We start from the raw sequence: 20,702 nt of genomic DNA, 5'->3' as shown, positions 1-20,702 counted from the left end.
TTTGATGTTTATCTGCTTACCCCCAGGGCATCCAAGATGTAGGTGACTTTGTTTCTTCAGTAGAACACAAACGAAGATGTTTAACTCAAACCGTTGCAGTCTTTCAGTCATATAATGGAAGTGAATAGGAATCACGGCTTTGAGAGTCAAAAAAACATACACAAACAAAACCAAATTAAACCCTGCGGCTCGCGATGATACTTTGATGTGTAAAAACACGAAACGATCGGTCTGTGCAAGAAACTGAACAGTATTTATATAGTTTTTTTACCTCTGATGCACTGAACTGTCCTAACTGTCCTGAGCATGTCCTCGACAGCCGGCGCGTGACGCGTCTTCTTCTTCTTGCTTTATCAGATGGACGCCGTAATTCCCATTCACTTCCATTATAAGACTGACAGACTGCAACGGTTTGAGTTAAAAATCTTCATTTGTGTTCTACTGAAGAAACAAATTCACCTACATCTTGGATGCCCTGGGGGTAAGCAGATAAACATCAAATTTTCATTTTTGGGTGAACTATCCCTTTAATGTTTCTATCAATAGTTGCAAATTAAACTTGTGCGAAAAATTGGAATATTGCATAAAACATTTGAGATCATGTGTTCAAGAGAATACAATCTTAACTTCCTGGGAAAATGGCGCAAAGTATGAGTAATAAAATAAAAAATTGGTGCAACTGGGGAAGCCTGATGTTTTGGAAAGCAATTTTGTGCTGACTTTTTTTTATTGCGCATCCAGCAATTTATTTGGTAAATGTTTTTCCATCATAATTTGTGCACGTTCTATTCCCAACCAAAAAAAACTAGGAATCTCAACTGAGCGTCTATGTTTTCTAGGTGCATTTTTGAAATTTTCACATCTTGGCATTTCCATCCAGCTTTTGTATACGATATCCCAAAATTGGTATACAAATATGTGTTAGAAACATGAATTGAATGCGAAATTCATTTGAAACGCAAGCATAACCAATGTTTACATTTATCTAAAAATTACTTGCATGTAATTTGACGTGTTCAGTTTAACAAATTCAAATTCATTTTGCTCATGTTTAAAGGAATAGTTCACTCAAAATTGAAAATTTGCAGAAAATGTCATTTCAGGCCATCCAAGATATAGATGAGTTTGTTTCTTCATGGGAACAGATTTGGAGAAATTAAATGTGTACACATTCCATCACTTGCTCACTCTCTGCAGTGAATGGGTGCCGTCAGAATGAGAGTCCAAACAGCTGATAAAAACATTACAATAATCCACACCACTCCAGTTCATCACTTCACTTGACTCTTGTCAATTGAAAAGCTGCATGTTTGTAAGAAACAAATCCATCAAGGCATTTTAACTTCAAACCATTGTTGCGGGCTAAAATAGGAGTCCTCTATCCATAATATTGCTTTCTCCATTGGTGAGCAACTGATCTAATGCTAAATTTCTTCAAATCTGTTCTGATGAAGAACCAAACTCATCTACATCTTGAAAGGGCTGAGGGTGAGTAAATTTTCAGCAAATTTTCATTTTTGGGTGAACTATTCCTTTAATGATGACATGCAATGCCCTTAAATTTCATAATGTTTATGGAGATGTTCAAAGAGTTCAGGACTGCTCTTTATGATCGCATGCTGCTCGACTCTAGTGTTGTGAAACAGAAACAAAAGGCCACAGATAATTTTGCAGCAACGTCATGGAATCAGGCACATGAAAATGTAAACACAATCGATACCTTGAAAACAAAACAACAAAAAACACAGATATAAATACTGTTCAGTTTCTTGCACAGACCGATCGTTTTGTATCTTTACACATCAATGTATCGTCACGAGCCGCAGGGTTTAATTTGGTTTTGTTTGTGTATGTTTTTTTTTTTACTCTCAAAGCCGTAATTCCCATTCACTTCCATTATAAGACTGACAGACTGCAACGGTTTGAGTTAAAAATCTTCATTTGTGTTCTACTGAAGAAACAAATTCACCTACATCTTGGATGCCCTGGGGGTAAGCAGATAAACATCAAATTTTCATTTTTGGGTGAACTATCCCTTTAATGTTTCTATCAATAGTTGCAAATTAAACTTGTGCGAAAAATTGGAATATTGCATAAAACATTTGAGATCATGTGTTCAAGAGAATACAATCTTAACTTCCTGGGAAAATGGCGCAAAGTATGAGTAATAAAATAAAAAATTGGTGCAACTGGGGAAGCCTGATGTTTTGGAAAGCAATTTTGTGCTGACTTTTTTTTATTGCGCATCCAGCAATTTATTTGGTAAATGTTTTTCCATCATAATTTGTGCACGTTCTATTCCCAACCAAAAAAAACTAGGAATCTCAACTGAGCGTCTATGTTTTCTAGGTGCATTTTTGAAATTTTCGGCATTTCGCATTTCCATCCAGCTTTTGTATACGATATCCCAAAATTGGTATACAAATATGTGTTAGAATTGAATGCGGAATGCGAAATTCATTTGAAACGCAAGCATAACCAATGTTTACATTTATCTAAAAATTACTTGCATGTAATTTGACGTGTTCAGTTTAACAAATTCAAATTCATTTTGCTCATGTTTAAAGGAATAGTTCACTCAAAATTGAAAATTTGCAGAAATGTCATTTTCAGGCCATCCAAGATATAGATGAGTTTGTTTCTTCATGGGAACAGATTTGGAGAAATTAAATGTGTACACATTCCATCACTTGCTCACTCTCTGCAGTGAATGGGTGCCGTCAGAATGAGAGTCCAAACAGCTGATAAAAACATTACAATAATCCACACCACTCCAGTTCATCACTTCACTTGACTCTTGTCAATTGAAAAGCTGCATGTTTGTAAGAAACAAATCCATCAAGGCATTTTAACTTCAAACCATTGTTGCGGGCTAAAATAGGAGTCCTCTATCCATAATATTGCTTTCTCCATTGGTGAGCAACTGATCTAATGCTAAATTTCTTCAAATCTGTTCTGATGAAGAACCAAACTCATCTACATCTTGAAAGGGCTGAGGGTGAGTAAATTTTCAGCAAATTTTCATTTTTGGGTGAACTATTCCTTTAATGATGACATGCAATGCCCTTAAATTTCATAATGTTTATGGAGATGTTCAAAGAGTTCAGGACTGCTCTTTATGATCGCATGCTGCTCGACTCTAGTGTTGTGAAACAGAAACAAAAGGCCACAGATAATTTTGCAGCAACGTCATGGAATCAGGCACATGAAAATGTAAACACAATCGATACCTTGAAAACAAAACAACAAAAAACACAGGTGATAGCAATTTAGCACTGCTAAACCCCAGCGCCGCTCGCCGTAAGAACGACGTAGCAGCTAAACGCAAATCTCTGAGATGAACTCAACTGTGGTTATTAATCAAAAACCTGCATTTCCCAGTTATTTAAGCATAATACAGAAGGAAGAAGTATTTCAATGTAAAAAATTAAACCAGTGTACTTCTTGAGATCCCAATTTTTTCCTCTCTCTCTACGCACTTTGCAGGATGGAGTTGGAACACTCCAAACAAACAAGGTTTTGCCCGCCCAGGACAAGCGCCGCCATGTTGTCTCCGCAACATACGCACGCAGGAGCCTGGCTGTGTTTGGGGTAAGTGCGCACGTCCGGCAGAGAGCTGGAGCCCGTGCTGTCGCTAGACGGAGAAAATGCGGAACCAAAGGCCGGGAGGCTCTGGGAATTCTCCTGCACCAACCGAACCAGCGGATGATCCTCCGGAAGAGACGGAGACAGACGGGATGGAGAGAGCCTCGGCGTAGTGGGCAAACTAGCGCCTCCCCGCTCGAAAGTGCCCCACAGTGTCGGCTGCGGATTGGTGGACGGCGCCGTCATCGTTAGCCCGTCGTATCCCGCAGGATCTTCGGATCCCAAGGGCAACTGGGAATCGCCAAACCAGAATGTGCCTCCACTGCTGCCGGGACTGAGATCCGCCACTCCGCTGCCTTTCCCGCTGTAGTACGACTCGCTAGAGTTGCTTCCGAGCGAGCTGGAGCTGTCGTTGCGATACCCTGCGGCGTTGCTGTGGAAGTTGGAAACGCTGCCGGAGAAGAGCCATGCTCTGTTGCCGCCCGACTCGAAACCAACGTCGGTGCCGTTGTAGTGGAAGTCATCATCATCCATGCTGGTGTCCACGCTTCCTGCGGTTCGCATCGCAATATGGGCTTCGATTTCCTCCCGAGCTCGGTCTACGTTCTCAGGCATCCCGGTCACCTCAAACACTGGTTCTTTGTCACGGCTTGGCGTGACGAGACAAGTGATCTCTTCTCAGGAGTAATTAGAGCAGTCCTGGATGCTGATTGGTCAATACTAACATACTTGATATAGTAAGAGGGCTTGTTAGTATTACACAACTTGTTTTCATGCAGTTCAGTGAAGAAACATCACGTTATTACAGATAAGTGGGGCAGCTGTAATCTTCAGTGTACATGGCACATGCACTTCAACGAGGTCAATGCAAGCATATATTATTAAAACCATTTTCATAATGGTTTCATTATGAATGCACTGATATTGAGAAATTGGCCCACACAATTTACAAATAATTATGATGAATGGTCAGGCTTATTACTAATATTATAAATAAAGTTTAGTCTTTTTTTTAAATAAAAAAAAAACTTTAAAAAATGTTTGCAAATATTTTGAATCAGTTTTTATTTATATTTTGCATTAATATTTTTATTTTAGTTAGTTTTAGTAATTGTGTTGTTTTTTTTTTGCCATTTTTAGTAGTTTTTGTTTTATTTATACATGTCTATTATTATTATTATTATTATTATCTAGTTTATATATCTAGTCTTTTATGAATTTTTATTTCAGTTTGAGTTATTTTAGTATATCAAGTTAGTTATTTTAGTTAAACTAAATTAAAATGAGAAATGATACCAACTAACTGAAATAAAAAAGGTTTTTATTTATTTTTGTTCAAGTAATGAAATGGGTTTTTTATGGTTTCAGTTTGAGTTAACTATAATAACCCTGGTTCAAAGTTAATTCCGGTATCAGAATATACTAAAAAAAGATGGCTAACTTTTTTTTTACCGTCTGAAATCTGGTGAATTTAAAACTTTTTGGTAACTAAACTTACTCTTTAATGAAAAATACAAAATATATCTTTTCTAACTAAATATTTCGGTAAAATAATATTAATATTAAAATGTTTATATTAATATGATTATTTTATTACTAATACGGCATTATATGCATATATGTATTACTGATAACATATATAATTAATAATTTTGTTAATTATATAATTAAATTTTTTTGTTTATTTTTTGTTTATATATATATATGTATGAAGAGTTCAGATGCAAAAGCCTCATTTATTTCACTTTAATGGCATAGAAAAGGACCTATACATTGTCATTAAAGTAAAATTACTGAACCTAAACATAGGAGTCTGATAAAAATGCTAATTTTAGAAGAAAATTTCAGATGGCACTTAGAGGCTTTTGCATCTGAACTCTTCATATGTAAAATTATTATTATTTTTATTTTTTTCATGAGGTGAGGTGTGAAAATCAGAAGGGCGAGTACAAATATGAATCACTAATCCAACTGGCCTCCTTACTGTTGAACACTGTTGAAAAGTGAGCCAAGATGAGTCACAATATTAGAATATCAAACATGAAACCTTAACGATCAAACAAACCCACCCTGTCGGCCAACTATTTCCGCCACATGTTCAGAAGTGGCCACCATCACACACTCTGTTGTGTTCACGCTCTTCCTCCTGGTATTGAGTGCACACCTCTCACCCTCCTGCATCATCATCATCGCCATCATCATACTCCCCTGAACCTGATAGCCCTGGGACTCGCCCGGCCCGTCCTGGAAGAGCCCACTGGTCCCCGGTGCCTCCACGGCTGTGAGGGCCCAGGCCCTCAGCTGGTCTAGATCAGCATCATGTCTGATAATGTTGCTATTGTTACTGGTGGTGGTGTTTTCCTCCTCTGATCCAGTTTGGGATAAGGGCTGGAGGTCCAATACCGCACCCAGGACACCCAGATGAGAAGTAGCATGTAGTTCTGATGGACTCTCATCATCCCGGAGGCTCAACCCGCTCAGGTTCTGTACCGGTACCGGGAGGTCCGGCTCAGTATCGTCTGACTCCAGGAGTTGAGCTGTGTTACTGGGCATGCTCGACCAACAACGTGTCCTGCTTTCACTGCGGGACACACAAAAACAGACAAAAGTGCCACGACGACGAGTTCTCTGCGCTCCCGTTACTGTGTTCAAGTGTAGAGAAACAGAATATGCGATTTCAACTTACAGCTGATGTTTTTAGCAGCGGCAGCTGTGGTTCCGCGACCCTGTTCTACTGGATCTCTTTGTTTACGGTTCTTCGGGGATCCTCGGGCAGGTTCGTGAACAGCCGATCTGTGCACGCAGCGCCACACACCGGCGCGGATGAACAGTATAGTTTTCGGTTTAGCAGCCAAAACATTACATTTCTTTTTTCTTTTCTTTTTTTTGTGACATAAAACACTTTAGAGGAACTATTAATTAATGGCACTTTTTAAATTTATAAAATAATAATAATAAAAAATAATAAAAATATTAATTTGTTTCTCCCTGTTTTACTTTAGCAACCAAAACTTTACATTTCAATTTATTTTGGCCGTAAAAACACTTTAGAGGAACTATTAATTAATGGCACTTTTAAAATTAGAAAATAATATAATTCTCACTGTTTTGTAATTTTTCATTGCATGACAAGAACAGTAACATGAGAGGATCACAGTGTTTTCAACTATTATCAATTACATTCATAGCATTTACAAGAAATTTCCATAACACAATGGTTCAAAGAATTCTATACATCCTTTTTGCTTTTTTATTTCTTAGATCTTTTAAGGCGTCAATGTAATGCTTGAGTTCAGTTTTAAATAATGTAATGTTGTTTTATTATTAGTCAATTTTTCTTTGTGTATATGATATTTCACATACAGAATTATTAAATTAATCACCCAATTTGGCTCCAAACTCTTATTTTTATAGGCTACAACAAATATATCTTCGAGTCTTTAAATATTAGATATTCCGTATCAATCCAAAACATTTGGGTAAATACACTTACAAAAGATGCATAGATCTAAAATAGTAATATAAGTAAATAATAAGACAGTATTTATAGGTAAACTCCAGACCTCTTTCCATTCAATCTGATAATATAACGAATTCCAAAAAGGTATGTAGTTCTATATAATTTTTTTAATAGGCCCATAAAAGTTATTACATTTATTATCTATAGCTAATTTTCACACCATTCATACTTAATTGATATGTTTTGTAATTTCTTCTTTATTTAGGCTGTAGCTTGTGTTTTTCCTCATTTGTTTGTATGTAATCTAACACTAGTATAAGTTATATTTAAATGTATATTATTTGCTGAACTATATAAATAAGAGGTCGATTTTGTATTTGTTTATGTTTTTTTCAGTCATGTTGTGGTGATGCTTGTTTTATTAACGCTCGTCATTTTGATCGTTTTATGGTTATTTAATCATTATTATTATTATATCGCCTTAATTGTAAAAATGAATAAATGTCCGTTTGTTTATTTATTTATTGAGGTTCGAATGAAGTTAGACACAGAGAATGAACACTTTTCTCTACATAGTTTAGTGTTTTTCCACCCATGACCGCGTTTCAGTGTCCAGGCAACGAATTAGCTCATGAATATTAATGACCGTTAGGCAGGTTCAGTGACTGGCTGCTTCAGGAAGAAGTTTACGACTGTCTCCATTACCTAATTAATATTAATGAGCACCGAAGTTTTGGTAATTGGGCGTACAGGCAACGCGCTGACGTGCTCCAGTGACATGAGTTTGTGAAGTGACTGAGAGAGACTTCACTGCTCTCGCTATGTTACATTAGTTAATTACACACGTTTCATCGTTGTATAAGATACATAATTAATCAGCATGTATGACCGAGCTCCCAGGTTCACACATTTAAGCGGCACCACGACTGAAATTGGACCAGGGTCGTATAATATCAGCGGTTCTCTGAGCAGTAATTTCAGGCTGCAAAGCAACAAAATGTGATTATTTTAAAGGGGGTGATTCTTTTCTATACCCACTATATATATATATATATATATATATATACAGGGCCAAAAATATCGGCACCCTTGGTAAATATTATATATATATATATGCAATATGTATATATTGCATAAAGATGCTAAAACCTGTTTGACATTATTTTCACACCAATTAATCACATTTACCCCAAAATATTTTGAACAATATGTACAATAAAAACACACAATTTAGTTAAACATTCGATCAGATTTTTATTCACAATTAATGCAGATATCCAGGTAAACCCAAAGGGTTCACATACTTTTTCCTGCAGCTGTAATGAATCTCTCTTTGTTAATGGTTTGATATGTGTATATTTGAATTTATTGAAAGGATGGCCCCTTGAGATGTAACATCTAATTTTCAAGGGGCTCCTATAAACACAAAAACAAAATATTACAACATAAACAAAACAACCATATGTACACACACAAATATACAAAAACAAAAGACACGCTCAACCAGTCCCCCACTCCCACAGCATGATTACAAAACAATCAGCATCATACTTATGCAGAATCAACATAAGAAAACTTAGAAACATACACAAACTATTTTGAGATAAGAAAATAGAGATACAGTGTAAAACAAAAGGAAGTAGCAGATCTCAAAGACTGAGGAAGCTTATTCCAATCAGAAGGAGCTATATATGGATACGACTTCTTTGATTATATGTCATCTTGATGTCTGCAGGCTGTCTCTAAAGCGGCGAGGTTGCTGCTAAATCATGATGCTCCGGCCATCCCGTCTCCCGGACAGGCATTTGGATATGAAGAGGATGCTCAAGGTGTCCTGCACCGACACAAACCCCCCACCAGAGACCAGACCCTCGGCCCGGCCTTCTACAGTCCCGTACCGGTCAGACAGATTACGAGCAGTGTGTGTAAATGGATGTGCACTCAGTGAAAAAGATGCACGTCTAATGGAGTGCTTTGAGTGTGCATGCTTGAGTTAGTCGGTGTGTGTGTGTGTGTGAGGTCAGATGTGTCCATTAACAGAAGAGCGTCTAATGCCCCTCTGCTCTGCATCATTAGTGCCAGGCCTATTTCCATTACTAATGATCGCTGCATTATTTTAAAAAGTCACAAAGCACAGCACTCATCCATTTTACTGTCAGGACTGAAAACCCTGGGTAATTATTCTTTACGTTATATTTCAATATTCACTTACAATAATGCAGCAGATGCTGGACTCAGCTTTAATCAAATCATCTTTCATTTGCCATTGAGCTTCCAACTTCCTCTAGAGGGGGAAGAACTCTTTATCAAAGTGCAGGGCCATCCATCATGGTGCAGCTCTGTTTCTCTCTCCCGTCTCAGGTTTTCTTGTTGATTACACATATTCCACCCATTTAAAGTCCTTTTTGTAAAATGGTTATATTCTACACTTTGTAGCACTTTGTTGTTTCACTGAAGACTACTTATCTCTGACCCAAAACCTACTGAGCCATAGTGTACATGAAACATGCAGCTCATCGAGCTTCATCAAGGTTAATTGACCATTTTCATCAAGGTTTCATTATGAATGCACTGACATTGAAAATTTGGCCTGTAAAGTTCACGATTTATGATGACGAATAACCATCTATTATGGCTAATACTCAATATTGTATAATAAATATAAATAAATTGTATAAATATTAAAATATAAATAAACTGTATAATAAATATCTAAATCAATTCTGTCTTTAATATATCAATATAAATCAGTTTTGTCTTTAAATAATATATAATCCATATATAATTTCAAAAATTTTACATAGACATCAGGTTATTAAATATACTATAAAAATGGTTAGCTGTTTTTTTTTTTACTTATGAAATCTGACAAAACCCCCAAATTAATGAAAATGTGAAAATTACAAAATAAATTCAAAAGTAAGTTCTAAAACTTAACAGTTCAAAGTGAAATCAAGTTTTGAAATATACTAGAAAATACATTTTTTACTTATGAAATCTGGCAAAATAAAAAAAAAGTCAGTGTGTGTTTTAATGTTTAAAGATTAAAAAAATAGTGTTAAGTTGGTAAAATAATTATATGAATAATTTTATATTAATATTATTGATAATGTGTTAATATTATATTTTTTCAGGTGTGTCTACCTCATACAAATAACAACATTTTATATATTTCAAATATGAATTTAGCAGAAACGCTGAAGTTTTCCTTTTAATATACTGAGAGTTTTGATCATCTAATCATGATATTTTCTGAATGATGAGGTTTTTTTGCAGTTTAGTTTCAATACAGTAAATGGTCTTAGTTGACTTTGAATGTTAAAGTATGCGTTTCCCTTTAAAACATAAGTCTGTATTATTATGTCTGATGAAAGTGCTGATACATGAGAATTGAGCTTAGGAACAAACATTCAAGGTGAAAGGATTGAAATTGCAAAAATATATATTGAAAAATTTCTTTATTTTTGCCATTTTGCAGCAGGAGCTGTTGTCCTCTCAGAAGTATCAAGGTGTGCATTTCGGGAAGATGTCAGGACGGAGAGAGCAGGTAAAGGGTGGAGACAGACCTGGACCAGGACAGTATGATCTACAAGAGTGAGTTTGAATGATGCATATGTTCTCAGCTGCAACACAACAGCATTTGCATCGTCTTGCAAAATTTATTCTGAAGCATCTGGACTTGGTTTGCCATGTGCAGATGCTTCAGAATAAATTTTACAGACGGCACACCCACAGACCAACGTGGTGTATTTGTTGTGTATCCTTTATCTATTAAACTAACTAACCTTTCCTCAAAATATGGGAGTAAGTCACACTTACAAGATACTGGGTTGATATGATAAGCTTTTGAGGAAAACCTAGTCTTGGGATTTGCCATTTGAATGATTTTGCATTCTTTTTTGAAAAATTGATTGTTTTGTTTGAGGCAATAGAGCACTGCAGTGTATTTTTGTAGGCCAACCCGTAAATTAGCATCACCCTGGTTCCCTCGACAAAACCCAGTAGGGTTTTTCGATTGGCTTTTGGATTATTGTGGAAAATAAACTCGGTGCCAACAAAAGTTTATGAATCTTGCATGTGTTGTTCATCATGATAATCTTCACAAATGAGCACAACTATGAATTTTGAAGCCTAAGTCATCTCTGCAGCACTCTATGGTGTGTTTGATTAAATGGTTGATTTTGTGTATCCCTGTGTGTTGTTGTGTGTGTATCAGGGATCACACTGTCCTCTATGAGAATGTGAATCTCAGGCGAGAGCAGAGAGGCCATTCAGAGCTGGTCATCCCTCGATACCATGAGCTGGTGGCTCTACAGGAGGAGAAGAAGGTTTAAACCTTATATCACTTGCATTTGGTTTCTGTTACATACGTGTAGCTTTCAGAGGAAATAGTTTTGGACATTTGGTGTTTTTCTGTTCACAAAGACCTTTGACGCCACTGAAGCTGTTAAGTTAAAGCTAAAGTGTGTCTATGTTACTAAAGCCACCAAGTTGAAATGCACAAATAATGACTGTTTACATACAGGTTTCCTAACACACTGACATGAGGCATCAGAACTTAACCTTATAAAGCATACTGTATCATATTTAATACACACATTTCTAAGGCCTCTAAATTATCAATATGATAAAAAAAAATAGCTGAAAATCCTGTTGTAAACAATCTACATGCCTTCTGTCATCTGATTGATAGTTTGTATTTTTTTAGCAAGTAAAAGGCTTATTAATATAATTGTATGTCAACCTTCAGCTCGTGGTTCACATGTCTTTTTGCTGTGAAATCTTTACTGATTTTTGTAAAGTAAACATAAGAATAACTTTTATATTGTTAGTAATATTTCATGATGAGTAACTTATTGGACTGAAGAAACTTAGGTTTATTTGATTATCCATGCATTTTTTTTAATTTTTTTTTTTAAGAAAAATCATTGTTAAATGTTAATATCAAATATGATCGTCTGGCTTTTGAGGAACATTTATTTGTTCATCTCTGAATCATCATTGTATTGCATTGCATTATATGTCTTGAAACTACAGAGCTTTGATCATAAAACTTAAGCATTTAAATATCATCTTACTAAGACATATTATTGAGAGACAACTGATATTTATATGCATTTTATGTAAGTAGTCTGCTATACTGTTATAAAGATCTCATTGATTTATATTACAAACGTATTATCAGAATTTTATCTTACTTTTTGGCCATATAAATATTAGCGACTGCACCAAATTGCATAATTTTGCTCAGTTTGAACCTCTGAAATCTGAATACAGTTGAGCTGTTTTTTCCTCCATATTCTCACTATATTCTATATGAGCCATAAAAGCCTGATGTATAAAATATGATACTCAAAAAACACATGCAAACTTTTCAAAGGTTCATGAAACTCTTCCATTTCAAAGAATTCTGTCTTGTCTGTAGAGGGCACTATTGCAACAAGACTTGAGCTCAAGGTTAGATGCATTTCTGCATGGATGCTTTTCTGTATGGGTACAAATAACTTTTGTTTTCATCATGTGTGCATTTTTCATATATGTATGTGTATGTGTATTTTTAGGGTGTTCCAGGACCAGGGCAATACTACATAAAGAGTCAGTTTGAGACGCCCTGTAACCCACACGCTCCTGGGTTGAGTCCACCCTTCCTGTCTCAAGCTCAGGCAACAACACACTCCTTTATTTCTGGACATTCATACCTGCTAATAACAACTGCTCTGGAATAAACTCTCCTGAAGTAACATGAAATCAAATTAGACCTTATTACTTGTTTAATATACATTTCTGATCTTATTGTGCACAACTCATCAGTACATCACAACTGTATTTCATAATCTTTTAGTAAAATATAATGACAGAAGTAAAAATGTGTTGTGAATGTGAATGCCTCTTCATGTCACTTTCATCTGATCTCAGTACTGTGTTGTTTCTCATAGAGGTTCAGTCCAGTCAAGGATGAGACGCCCCCTGTAGGTGCGTATGATGACCCGCGCTGTGCTCTGGAGATCCTGAAGAAAGGCAGAGGGGTGAAGAAGAATGCTTTCGGCCTGACAGCTGTACGCTTCCTGCCAGAAAACAGATCGAAAGCTACGCCAGGTTTGTACCTGGGTGTTTGTGAATTTGTTCTGCTTTCTGAATGCAAAATGTCTTTTATCTGTGAAATGCAGTCAGAGGTCAGATTTGGACTGTGCTTGCCAGAGGGACAAACATGAGGTTAGCAAAGTTGGCACTAGATTTTATACTGTTACACAAATGCTTTGCAACAGCAGCCAATCGGATTTCAAGCCATTTTCAAAGCGACCAATCAAGACACTCAAGATGCATTCTAAATTGCATTCTGTCTAGTATGCAAAGTTACAATTAGTGCATCACAAATCATAGTACACTGAAAATAGAATGCCAAAAGTGCTTGGTGTACTAGTGCACAAGGTGGTCTCAAGATGTTATTTTATGAAAACATTTTTGTGTCCTTCCATTGAACTGCTTTCTACTTAATTTGATGTTTTCAGAGTTTGAATTTAATTGTCTTTTATTACATTCAAAGTGGTCAAAGTGCAATGAACTACACTGTAAAAAGTAACCTGCAATTGTTACTTTAAAAATCTATTTTTACCTGATTTAACCCATAAAAGTGTTTTATATTTAGCAAAGGCACATTAAATTGATCAAAAATGACAGTAAAGACATTTATAATGTAACAAAATGTTTATATTTCAAATAAATCCTGTTCTTATGAAATTATATTCATCAAAGTATCCTAAAAATACATTTTCCGAAGTTTCCAAAAATATATTAAGCAGCACAACTGTTTTCAACACTGATTGTTTTAAATAGTAAAAATATTTCACAATATTACAGTTTTTACTGTATTTTTTTAATCAGATAAATGCAGCCTTGGTGAGCAATAGAGACTTCCTTAAAAAACACAAAAAAAAAGTACCAACCTCAAACTTCTGAACAACCATCAATATCAAACAGCACTAGTTAGCACAACTCCAGTAGTAACTAATCATCTTACTCGTGCAGGTCTTTTCTAGGTCCCGGTGCCTATAATGTGTTTGAGTATGGCCTGGCTTATGAGAGTTTGAAGAAAGCCTGTCTGGAGAGCACAAGGAAGGGTGCCTTCGGCTCTACTGCACCGCGCCGGCTTTTCCTCCCCAGCAAAGAGGAAATGAGACGCCCAGGGCCGACTCAGTACAAGGTGAGCAGTTCTTCAACCCAGAAAGTGTGCACTCATTGTCTATTGTCTATTGTGCGATAATCTGCCACCGCCCTTGGGAGCTTATTCAGACTTTTCAGAGAGTTTCATCCAATGAAACGAATAAATCTTCCATAAATCCCCTTGAACTGAATATTTCTCAGCATTCACTAAATGTCAGTCTACAATCTAGAGCCTGTCCTTTCAAAATTTACCATAGGTTTAGCCAAAGTACCACAGTTGCTGCACTTAATTGCAAACGCCACTATTAATTACTGTTGCTCATGCTCAGGGTGAGGTTTTTAAATGAAGTATCAATCATTCATGCTACAGACGTGAATGCAGCCTTGAATTGCTTGTTGGCTTGTTGAGGAGAGGTGTGCTTTTACTTTTCTAAGCAGTCAGATTTAATGGTGCTGTATGTCTTTTTTTTTGACTGTGCTAAAGCATAAAAATACCATAATATGTTTGCAGATATTTAGGAAACATACTGCTACAGTGAGTTATTCTACTTTGAAACGTGTGTTCTGTTTCAGAATGTCTGTTTTTGTTTTGGTCCGTGTGATTCCGCCCACTGCCAATTTAACCAATAGGATTTCAACACCCTGGGTTGCCAGTTGATGGAAAACACAGCGTATTGCAGTCATGGAAGCCAGCAAACAGACTGGGTCAGTATTGGGTTCTACTCGACCTAAAAAGCCCCGGAATCCATCTAGAAAGCTCTATGATCAAAGGAATATTAAAATGCAGATAAATCATCTCATTAACTCACAGTATAAGGCTCGTCGCCTTTCATTGTCAATTGCACTTGTTCCTATTGCGTGTCCGCAATCTGGCAACCCACATGAGCATTGAGTCTGAGGAGAAATAGTAGAAGAAACAACTCTCTCCAGTATTTTGAATTTGGACCGCAGTACCCATTTCAACCACTAACTGTCAATATTACATACTACAGTACACCTTTAAGATTTCTGCCTGGTGGATGATAAAAGTGCAACCACCCTGATCATCCTAGCAACACCATAGCAACCGCCTAAAACACTAACAACCGCAGAGCAATCTCCAAAAACATCTTAGCAACACCATGGAAACCTAAAACTCCCTAACAACAGCAACTGTCCAAAAGACCTTAGCAACTATAACCATCTTAGAAACCATATCTTTGTTGCATCAAATCGTCAAGTTTTGTAAGAGCGAGCACAGCTTAGCAACAACATAGCAACTGTCTAAAATGCATAACCATCCAGAACGCCCTAACAACCAACAAGCAACTGCCCAAAAGATGTTAGCAACCACCTAGTAATTCCTTAGAACACCCTAGCAACCACATCATTGTTGCATGCACAAAAGAAGCTTTGCAAGAGTGATCACAGTTTAGCAACGCCATAGCAACTGTCTAAAACATGATAACTACTACATAGCAACCACATAGAAAATCTTAGCAATGCCATAGCAACCACCCAAAACTTCCTAACAACTGCATAGTAACTGATTAGGACACCCTAACAATGCCATAAGAACCACCTAAATCACCCTAACAATTACATAGTAACCACCTTGAAACTACCCTGAACATCCTAGCAACGCTATAGCAACCACCCAAAACACCCTAACAACCACAACAGCCACCCACAACATCTTAACAACGCCATAGCAACCACCTAAAACTCCTTAACAACAGCATAGCAACCACCCAGACCACTCTAGCAATGGCATAGCAACCACCTAAATCACCCTAACAACTGCATAGCAACCACCTTGCAACGCTATAGCAACCACGTTAAACACCCTAACAACCAGACAGCAACCACCCAGAACAGGACATTGGGACTTTATGAGCTGTTTTTCTTGGAAATGTCCATCATTTCCAGTGTGATTGTCCAGCTGGCCTGATTCCTGAACCAAACCGACCCAAGTGGAGGTCTTTTATGGACTCTCCTCTGCTTTTGTTCCCCGTTCATGGTCTCTGGCTGCATAGATAAGAGCAGTGAATGTGTCCTACTGGCTCTGTAGATTATCTGAGACTTTTTTATTGAATGAATCCTGGAATAAAAGTAATTTATTTCAAACAAATCTCTTGCTGACCCCAAACTTTTGAACAGAAGTGTACGTCAAGTGCACATGGAGATGACCCACTGCATTTGGCAAAATGTCCAATATGCAAGCAGAGCTTGATTAGACCTTCCATTGCAAGTGTGACAAATGCAAGTGTGTTGAGTGTAATGCATTACTAAGTAATTAATTACTGCAATATATATAATTAATTTCCCCTTGACAAAGTAAGAGATTACTCTTCATTTTTCTGTAATTTAATTACAGTTACTTCTGATGTAATTGCATTAAATACTGTATCCATGACTACAGAACAATTTAATATAAAACAATAGTGGATTTTTCATCAAAATTTAGTGTCTAATGTGAAAAAATTTGTTTTTAATATAAACTTCTCCCTTAAAATACCTTGGTCAGTTCAAGAATCATTTATGCAATTTTATATTATTTATTTGATTGAATTAAAAGAGCAGTTTCAGGTCTAGTATTGATCAACTGGTCAAGGTTTATATGGGATTTAGAAAGTAATTATTAATAAGTAATGCAATACTTTTTAGAGTGAGTAATTAGTACAGTACTCTAATTACACTGTTGAAGATGCAGTTAGTAGCTAGTAATTCATTACTATTTTAGAGTAACCTACCCAACCAAGTGTGTTGAGTGTAATGCATTACTAAGTAATTAATTACTGCAATATATATAATTAATTTCCCCTTGACAAAGTAAGAGATTACTCTTCATTTTTCTGTAATTTAATTACAGTTACTTCTGATGTAATTGCATTAAATACTGTATCCATGACTACAGAACAATTTAATATAAAACAATAGTGGATTTTTCATCAAAATTTAGTGTCTAATGTGAAAAAATTTGTTTTTAATATAAACTTCTCCCTTAAAATACCTTGGTCAGTTCAAGAATCATTTATGCAATTTTATATTATTTATTTGATTGAATTAAAAGAGCAGTTTCAGGTCTAGTATTGATCAACTGGTCAAGGTTTATATGGGATTTAGAAAGTAATTATTAATAAGTAATGCAATACTTTTTAGAGTGAGTAATTAGTACAGTACTCTAATTACACTGTTGAAGATGCAGTTAGTAGCTAGTAATTCATTACTATTTTAGAGTAACCTACCCAACACTGTATAAGATGAGGCTGTAAAAAATACTGGACACAGGCAATATAACTACTTCAGTTTCATTGCAATTTAGTGAAGTTTCTTAAAAGTACTATATATATTTTGCAGAAAGCTAGTATTTCTGAGTCTGAGATGAGGACCTGCTGCATTTTATCTCTAGCGTCATGATAGTGGAGATTATGATTTTCCATTATAAGCTGAACCAGAGAGGAGTTTTTTTTTCAACAGAGACCACACAGACACCTCAGAGCTGCTAAAACTGCACCAGTCCATAGTAACAAGAAATATTTGGCCCAGAAGTGAAAGATCTGTCATCATTTATTCACCTCTGTGTTGTTCAAAAATAGTTTTTTTGGAGAATTTCAAACATGCTTTTTTCATACAGTGAAAGTAGACAGAGACCAGCGGCTGTCATGCAAGTATTATAAAAGTATGAAAACATATATATTCCAATTATAAGAAGAACAGGTCCAAATTTAAGTGTTATTTGAATCTCATTAAATCTCATTAATATGAATCGGTCATTATATAAGGAATAATTGATGAAGGGCTGTTATTAAAAAATAATGCACACCCGAGGTGGTGTAGTTGCTAAACTATTTTACTGATAAAATCGTCAGAGTAGAGTTAAACACGTTTTTGTGTGCAAGTATGTTTCCGTGTTTGTGAGTGTGTGTCCGTACTGGATGTGTGTGCACATTTGTATGGGAGAGAGAGCAGGAGAAAGAGAGTATGTGCTTTCCGTCAAAGACTTAAGATATACAAAGACGTGGCAGAATAGTCCCGCCTTCTCAATAAAAAAAGTCATCTTGTCACTGCAGCTGCCGTTTGAAGCTCTGGTTGCTATAGCAGCACTCAGCGTTCTGAGATGCGCTGCTCTAGCCTGAAAAAATAAGCCTTTTTTAACGCTATTTGAGCATAAGAAGCAACATTTATGGGACAGTTGTTGTCAAATTTCATTGGTGATTTCAAATTTGAAATGTAATCGTAAGCTTGGTGAACAGTTTTGGAGAATTTTATGTTTCCGCATTCATGCCGCCAAGTCAAATCTTAACCCTAAAAAGGGCAAAACCATAAAGAGACATCAGAAAATTAATTAATTGCTATTTTCCATCTTATTGGGACTCAAATAATTTCATAATTTTTTTCAAAACTTGACTCTTATTTTTTATTTGAATGTAATTGCTGAACGCTTTGGAATGCAGACCTAAGGTTGGCCTCTTTCTAAAGAAAACTAATAAGCAGATTATCGCTGAAAAAAAAAGAAAGTATAAAAAAGTTATAGAAGTTTAAGTTTACAGTAAAGATAATGTAGTATACTAGTTTTTATTTTATTTGATATAAAATAAATATTTTATCAAATATGTTGCACTCTAAAATTGCTATAAAATCAAAGCCATATATCTAACCAAGTTATGTTCCAAATTTGAAGTTGATATCACAAAAATTGTGGTTCCTGTGAGATTTTGTTTGGGCACAATACCAAAAATGACCACTGGGTGACACCCAAACTCTATTGAATTTTTTTTGATGCAGTTTTCTTTCACAAATCAATCATTTTCTGTCACAATATCACTTCTATTACAAAACAGTTACCAAATATGGAACCTTTGACTGGCAGACCAATCCAACAACATGTGTTTTGTCAGAACCAAGTATTCTAAAGAAGCTTGTAGTAATCTTGGATATTTTCTGTGTTTTGTGTTTGCTGCAGGTGGAGAAAACAACTGAAGCGTTATATAAGAAACAGAGTACAGCTGCTTTTAAATCTGCCACTGACAGACTTGTGGGTTCACTGTTCACCAAAGTAAGACACACAATACACTCTCATAGGGAAGAAAAATCACAAATGAGATCTCATTAATAGCTTGGTTGTTTCTCCTAGACATGAAATGGAGAGCAAATTGATACTTTTACTAAGTCTCCTGCTTCTCAGATGTTTCTTCTGGGAATAAAACCCTAGTGATTTCACATGTGTCTCCTCCAACATCAAGATCTCAACAGTGTCTCACAATTTACTCAGATTTGCCAAAATACTAAAATCTGTGATCAAAACCAAGAGAGCTGAGGTTTCTCATCAAATTCTTCTCAGAACAGAATTTTGCTCTACATTCATTTTTAGCTCTATACTCACTGTATGTCAACTGTTGACTCAATTTATGTCTGTTTTTAGCAGAAACATCTGAGGAAAAAGTTGATATTTTAAATAAAACATAACTGAGAATCTGAGCTATAAACGAGCAAATTCTGAGCAATACAAATTTTCTCAGTAAAAAGTCAAACACAGCCTAGAAGTTCAGATTTTTTGTGTGTGTGTGTGTGTGTGTGTGTGTGTGTGTTTGTGTTTGCATAAGCTTGAATTCAGTGGGAAAGCCCTGATAGTTTGGCTTCATGGAGAGTTTAGATTAAATCCTGTCCATATCTAAAATCAGTAATTATACAACATAAGATATGAGAACGCACAAGTAACCTAGAGAGTGTTTGATTCAGACGCTCTGATGCAGATTCTGCAAACATTTCATTATGAGCTCAGCGCCTCGTCTCACGTCTGCTCCTCGCTTTTATTAGACACATGTTTGCTCCCTCACAAATAACAGCACATACACACTGCCGTCTGCATCAGTCTCATCAAATCACACCCAGATCACATTCCACCCCAAAATCAAAAGAAAGAAAAATAAGACATTTTATGTTGCATAAAGAAAATGAAGCTTAATTTTAGCACCATTATGATGTTCTGCTGCATTCTGACATTATTCTCATGACAGTTAAACAAATACAAAATTCACATAAAGCCTTGGAAAGTTTTATTTTATTTTATATTTATTTATTTAATTTGTTTTGTGTCTTGTTAATCCATTTCGTAAAATTAGTTTTAAAATAGCTGAATAAAGTCTTTGACTGAAAATATTTTCAACATGGTGATGGATTTTATTATTATTATTATTATTGTTATTATTACATCCTAATTGTACACTTTTACTTTCTCTCTTGATTTATATTGTACTGAAATGTGAAGCACTTTAAGCTGCATTTTATGTATGAAGGGTGCAATAATAATAATAATAATTTTTTTTTACTGTGTTCTGTATTTGATTAATTTTGTTTTTGTTTTTTGTTGACACATGAAGCACTTTGAGCTGCATTTTATGCATGAAAGGTGCTATACAAATAAAATACAACAATAATAATAATAATAAACGTATTATTATTTTGAATAGTTAATTGAAATATACATACATACATACATACATACATACATATA

General features: G+C 35.7%; 2 protein-coding genes across 2 annotated transcripts in view; one reads left to right on the top strand and one right to left on the bottom strand.

The window, feature by feature from the left end:
* Positions 1-2,991: 2,991 nt before the first annotated feature.
* LOC107660230 (RNA-binding E3 ubiquitin-protein ligase MEX3C) lies at positions 2,992-6,346 on the bottom strand. The gene is given in 3 exon segments (XM_016449532.1): positions 2,992-4,257; positions 5,626-6,166; positions 6,272-6,346. Coding segments are annotated over 2 exon segments (1,299 nt in total). The 5' UTR covers positions 6,139-6,166; positions 6,272-6,346; the 3' UTR covers positions 2,992-3,471.
* A 1,579-nt stretch (positions 6,347-7,925) lies between these two features.
* The window catches only part of stpg2 (sperm-tail PG-rich repeat containing 2), a 20,485-nt gene continuing 7,708 nt past the window's right edge, over positions 7,926-20,702 (top strand). The window contains exons 1-8 of the mRNA XM_016449423.1: positions 7,926-8,016; positions 8,794-8,945; positions 10,524-10,639; positions 11,262-11,373; positions 12,607-12,708; positions 12,982-13,141; positions 14,083-14,246; positions 19,152-19,244. Of these exons, the coding sequence (XP_016304909.1) occupies positions 7,926-8,016; positions 8,794-8,945; positions 10,524-10,639; positions 11,262-11,373; positions 12,607-12,708; positions 12,982-13,141; positions 14,083-14,246; positions 19,152-19,244 (990 nt within the window). The remainder of the gene's footprint in view (positions 8,017-8,793; positions 8,946-10,523; positions 10,640-11,261; positions 11,374-12,606; positions 12,709-12,981; positions 13,142-14,082; positions 14,247-19,151; positions 19,245-20,702) is intronic.

Source organism: Sinocyclocheilus anshuiensis, unplaced genomic scaffold (genome assembly GCF_001515605.1).
Source record: "Sinocyclocheilus anshuiensis isolate Anshui unplaced genomic scaffold, SAMN03320099.WGS_v1.1 scaffold433, whole genome shotgun sequence".
Lineage (NCBI taxonomy): Eukaryota > Metazoa > Chordata > Actinopteri > Cypriniformes > Cyprinidae > Sinocyclocheilus > Sinocyclocheilus anshuiensis.
The sequence above is the reverse complement of the archived record's forward strand: the minus strand, read 5'-3'. Positions and strand labels throughout refer to the sequence as shown.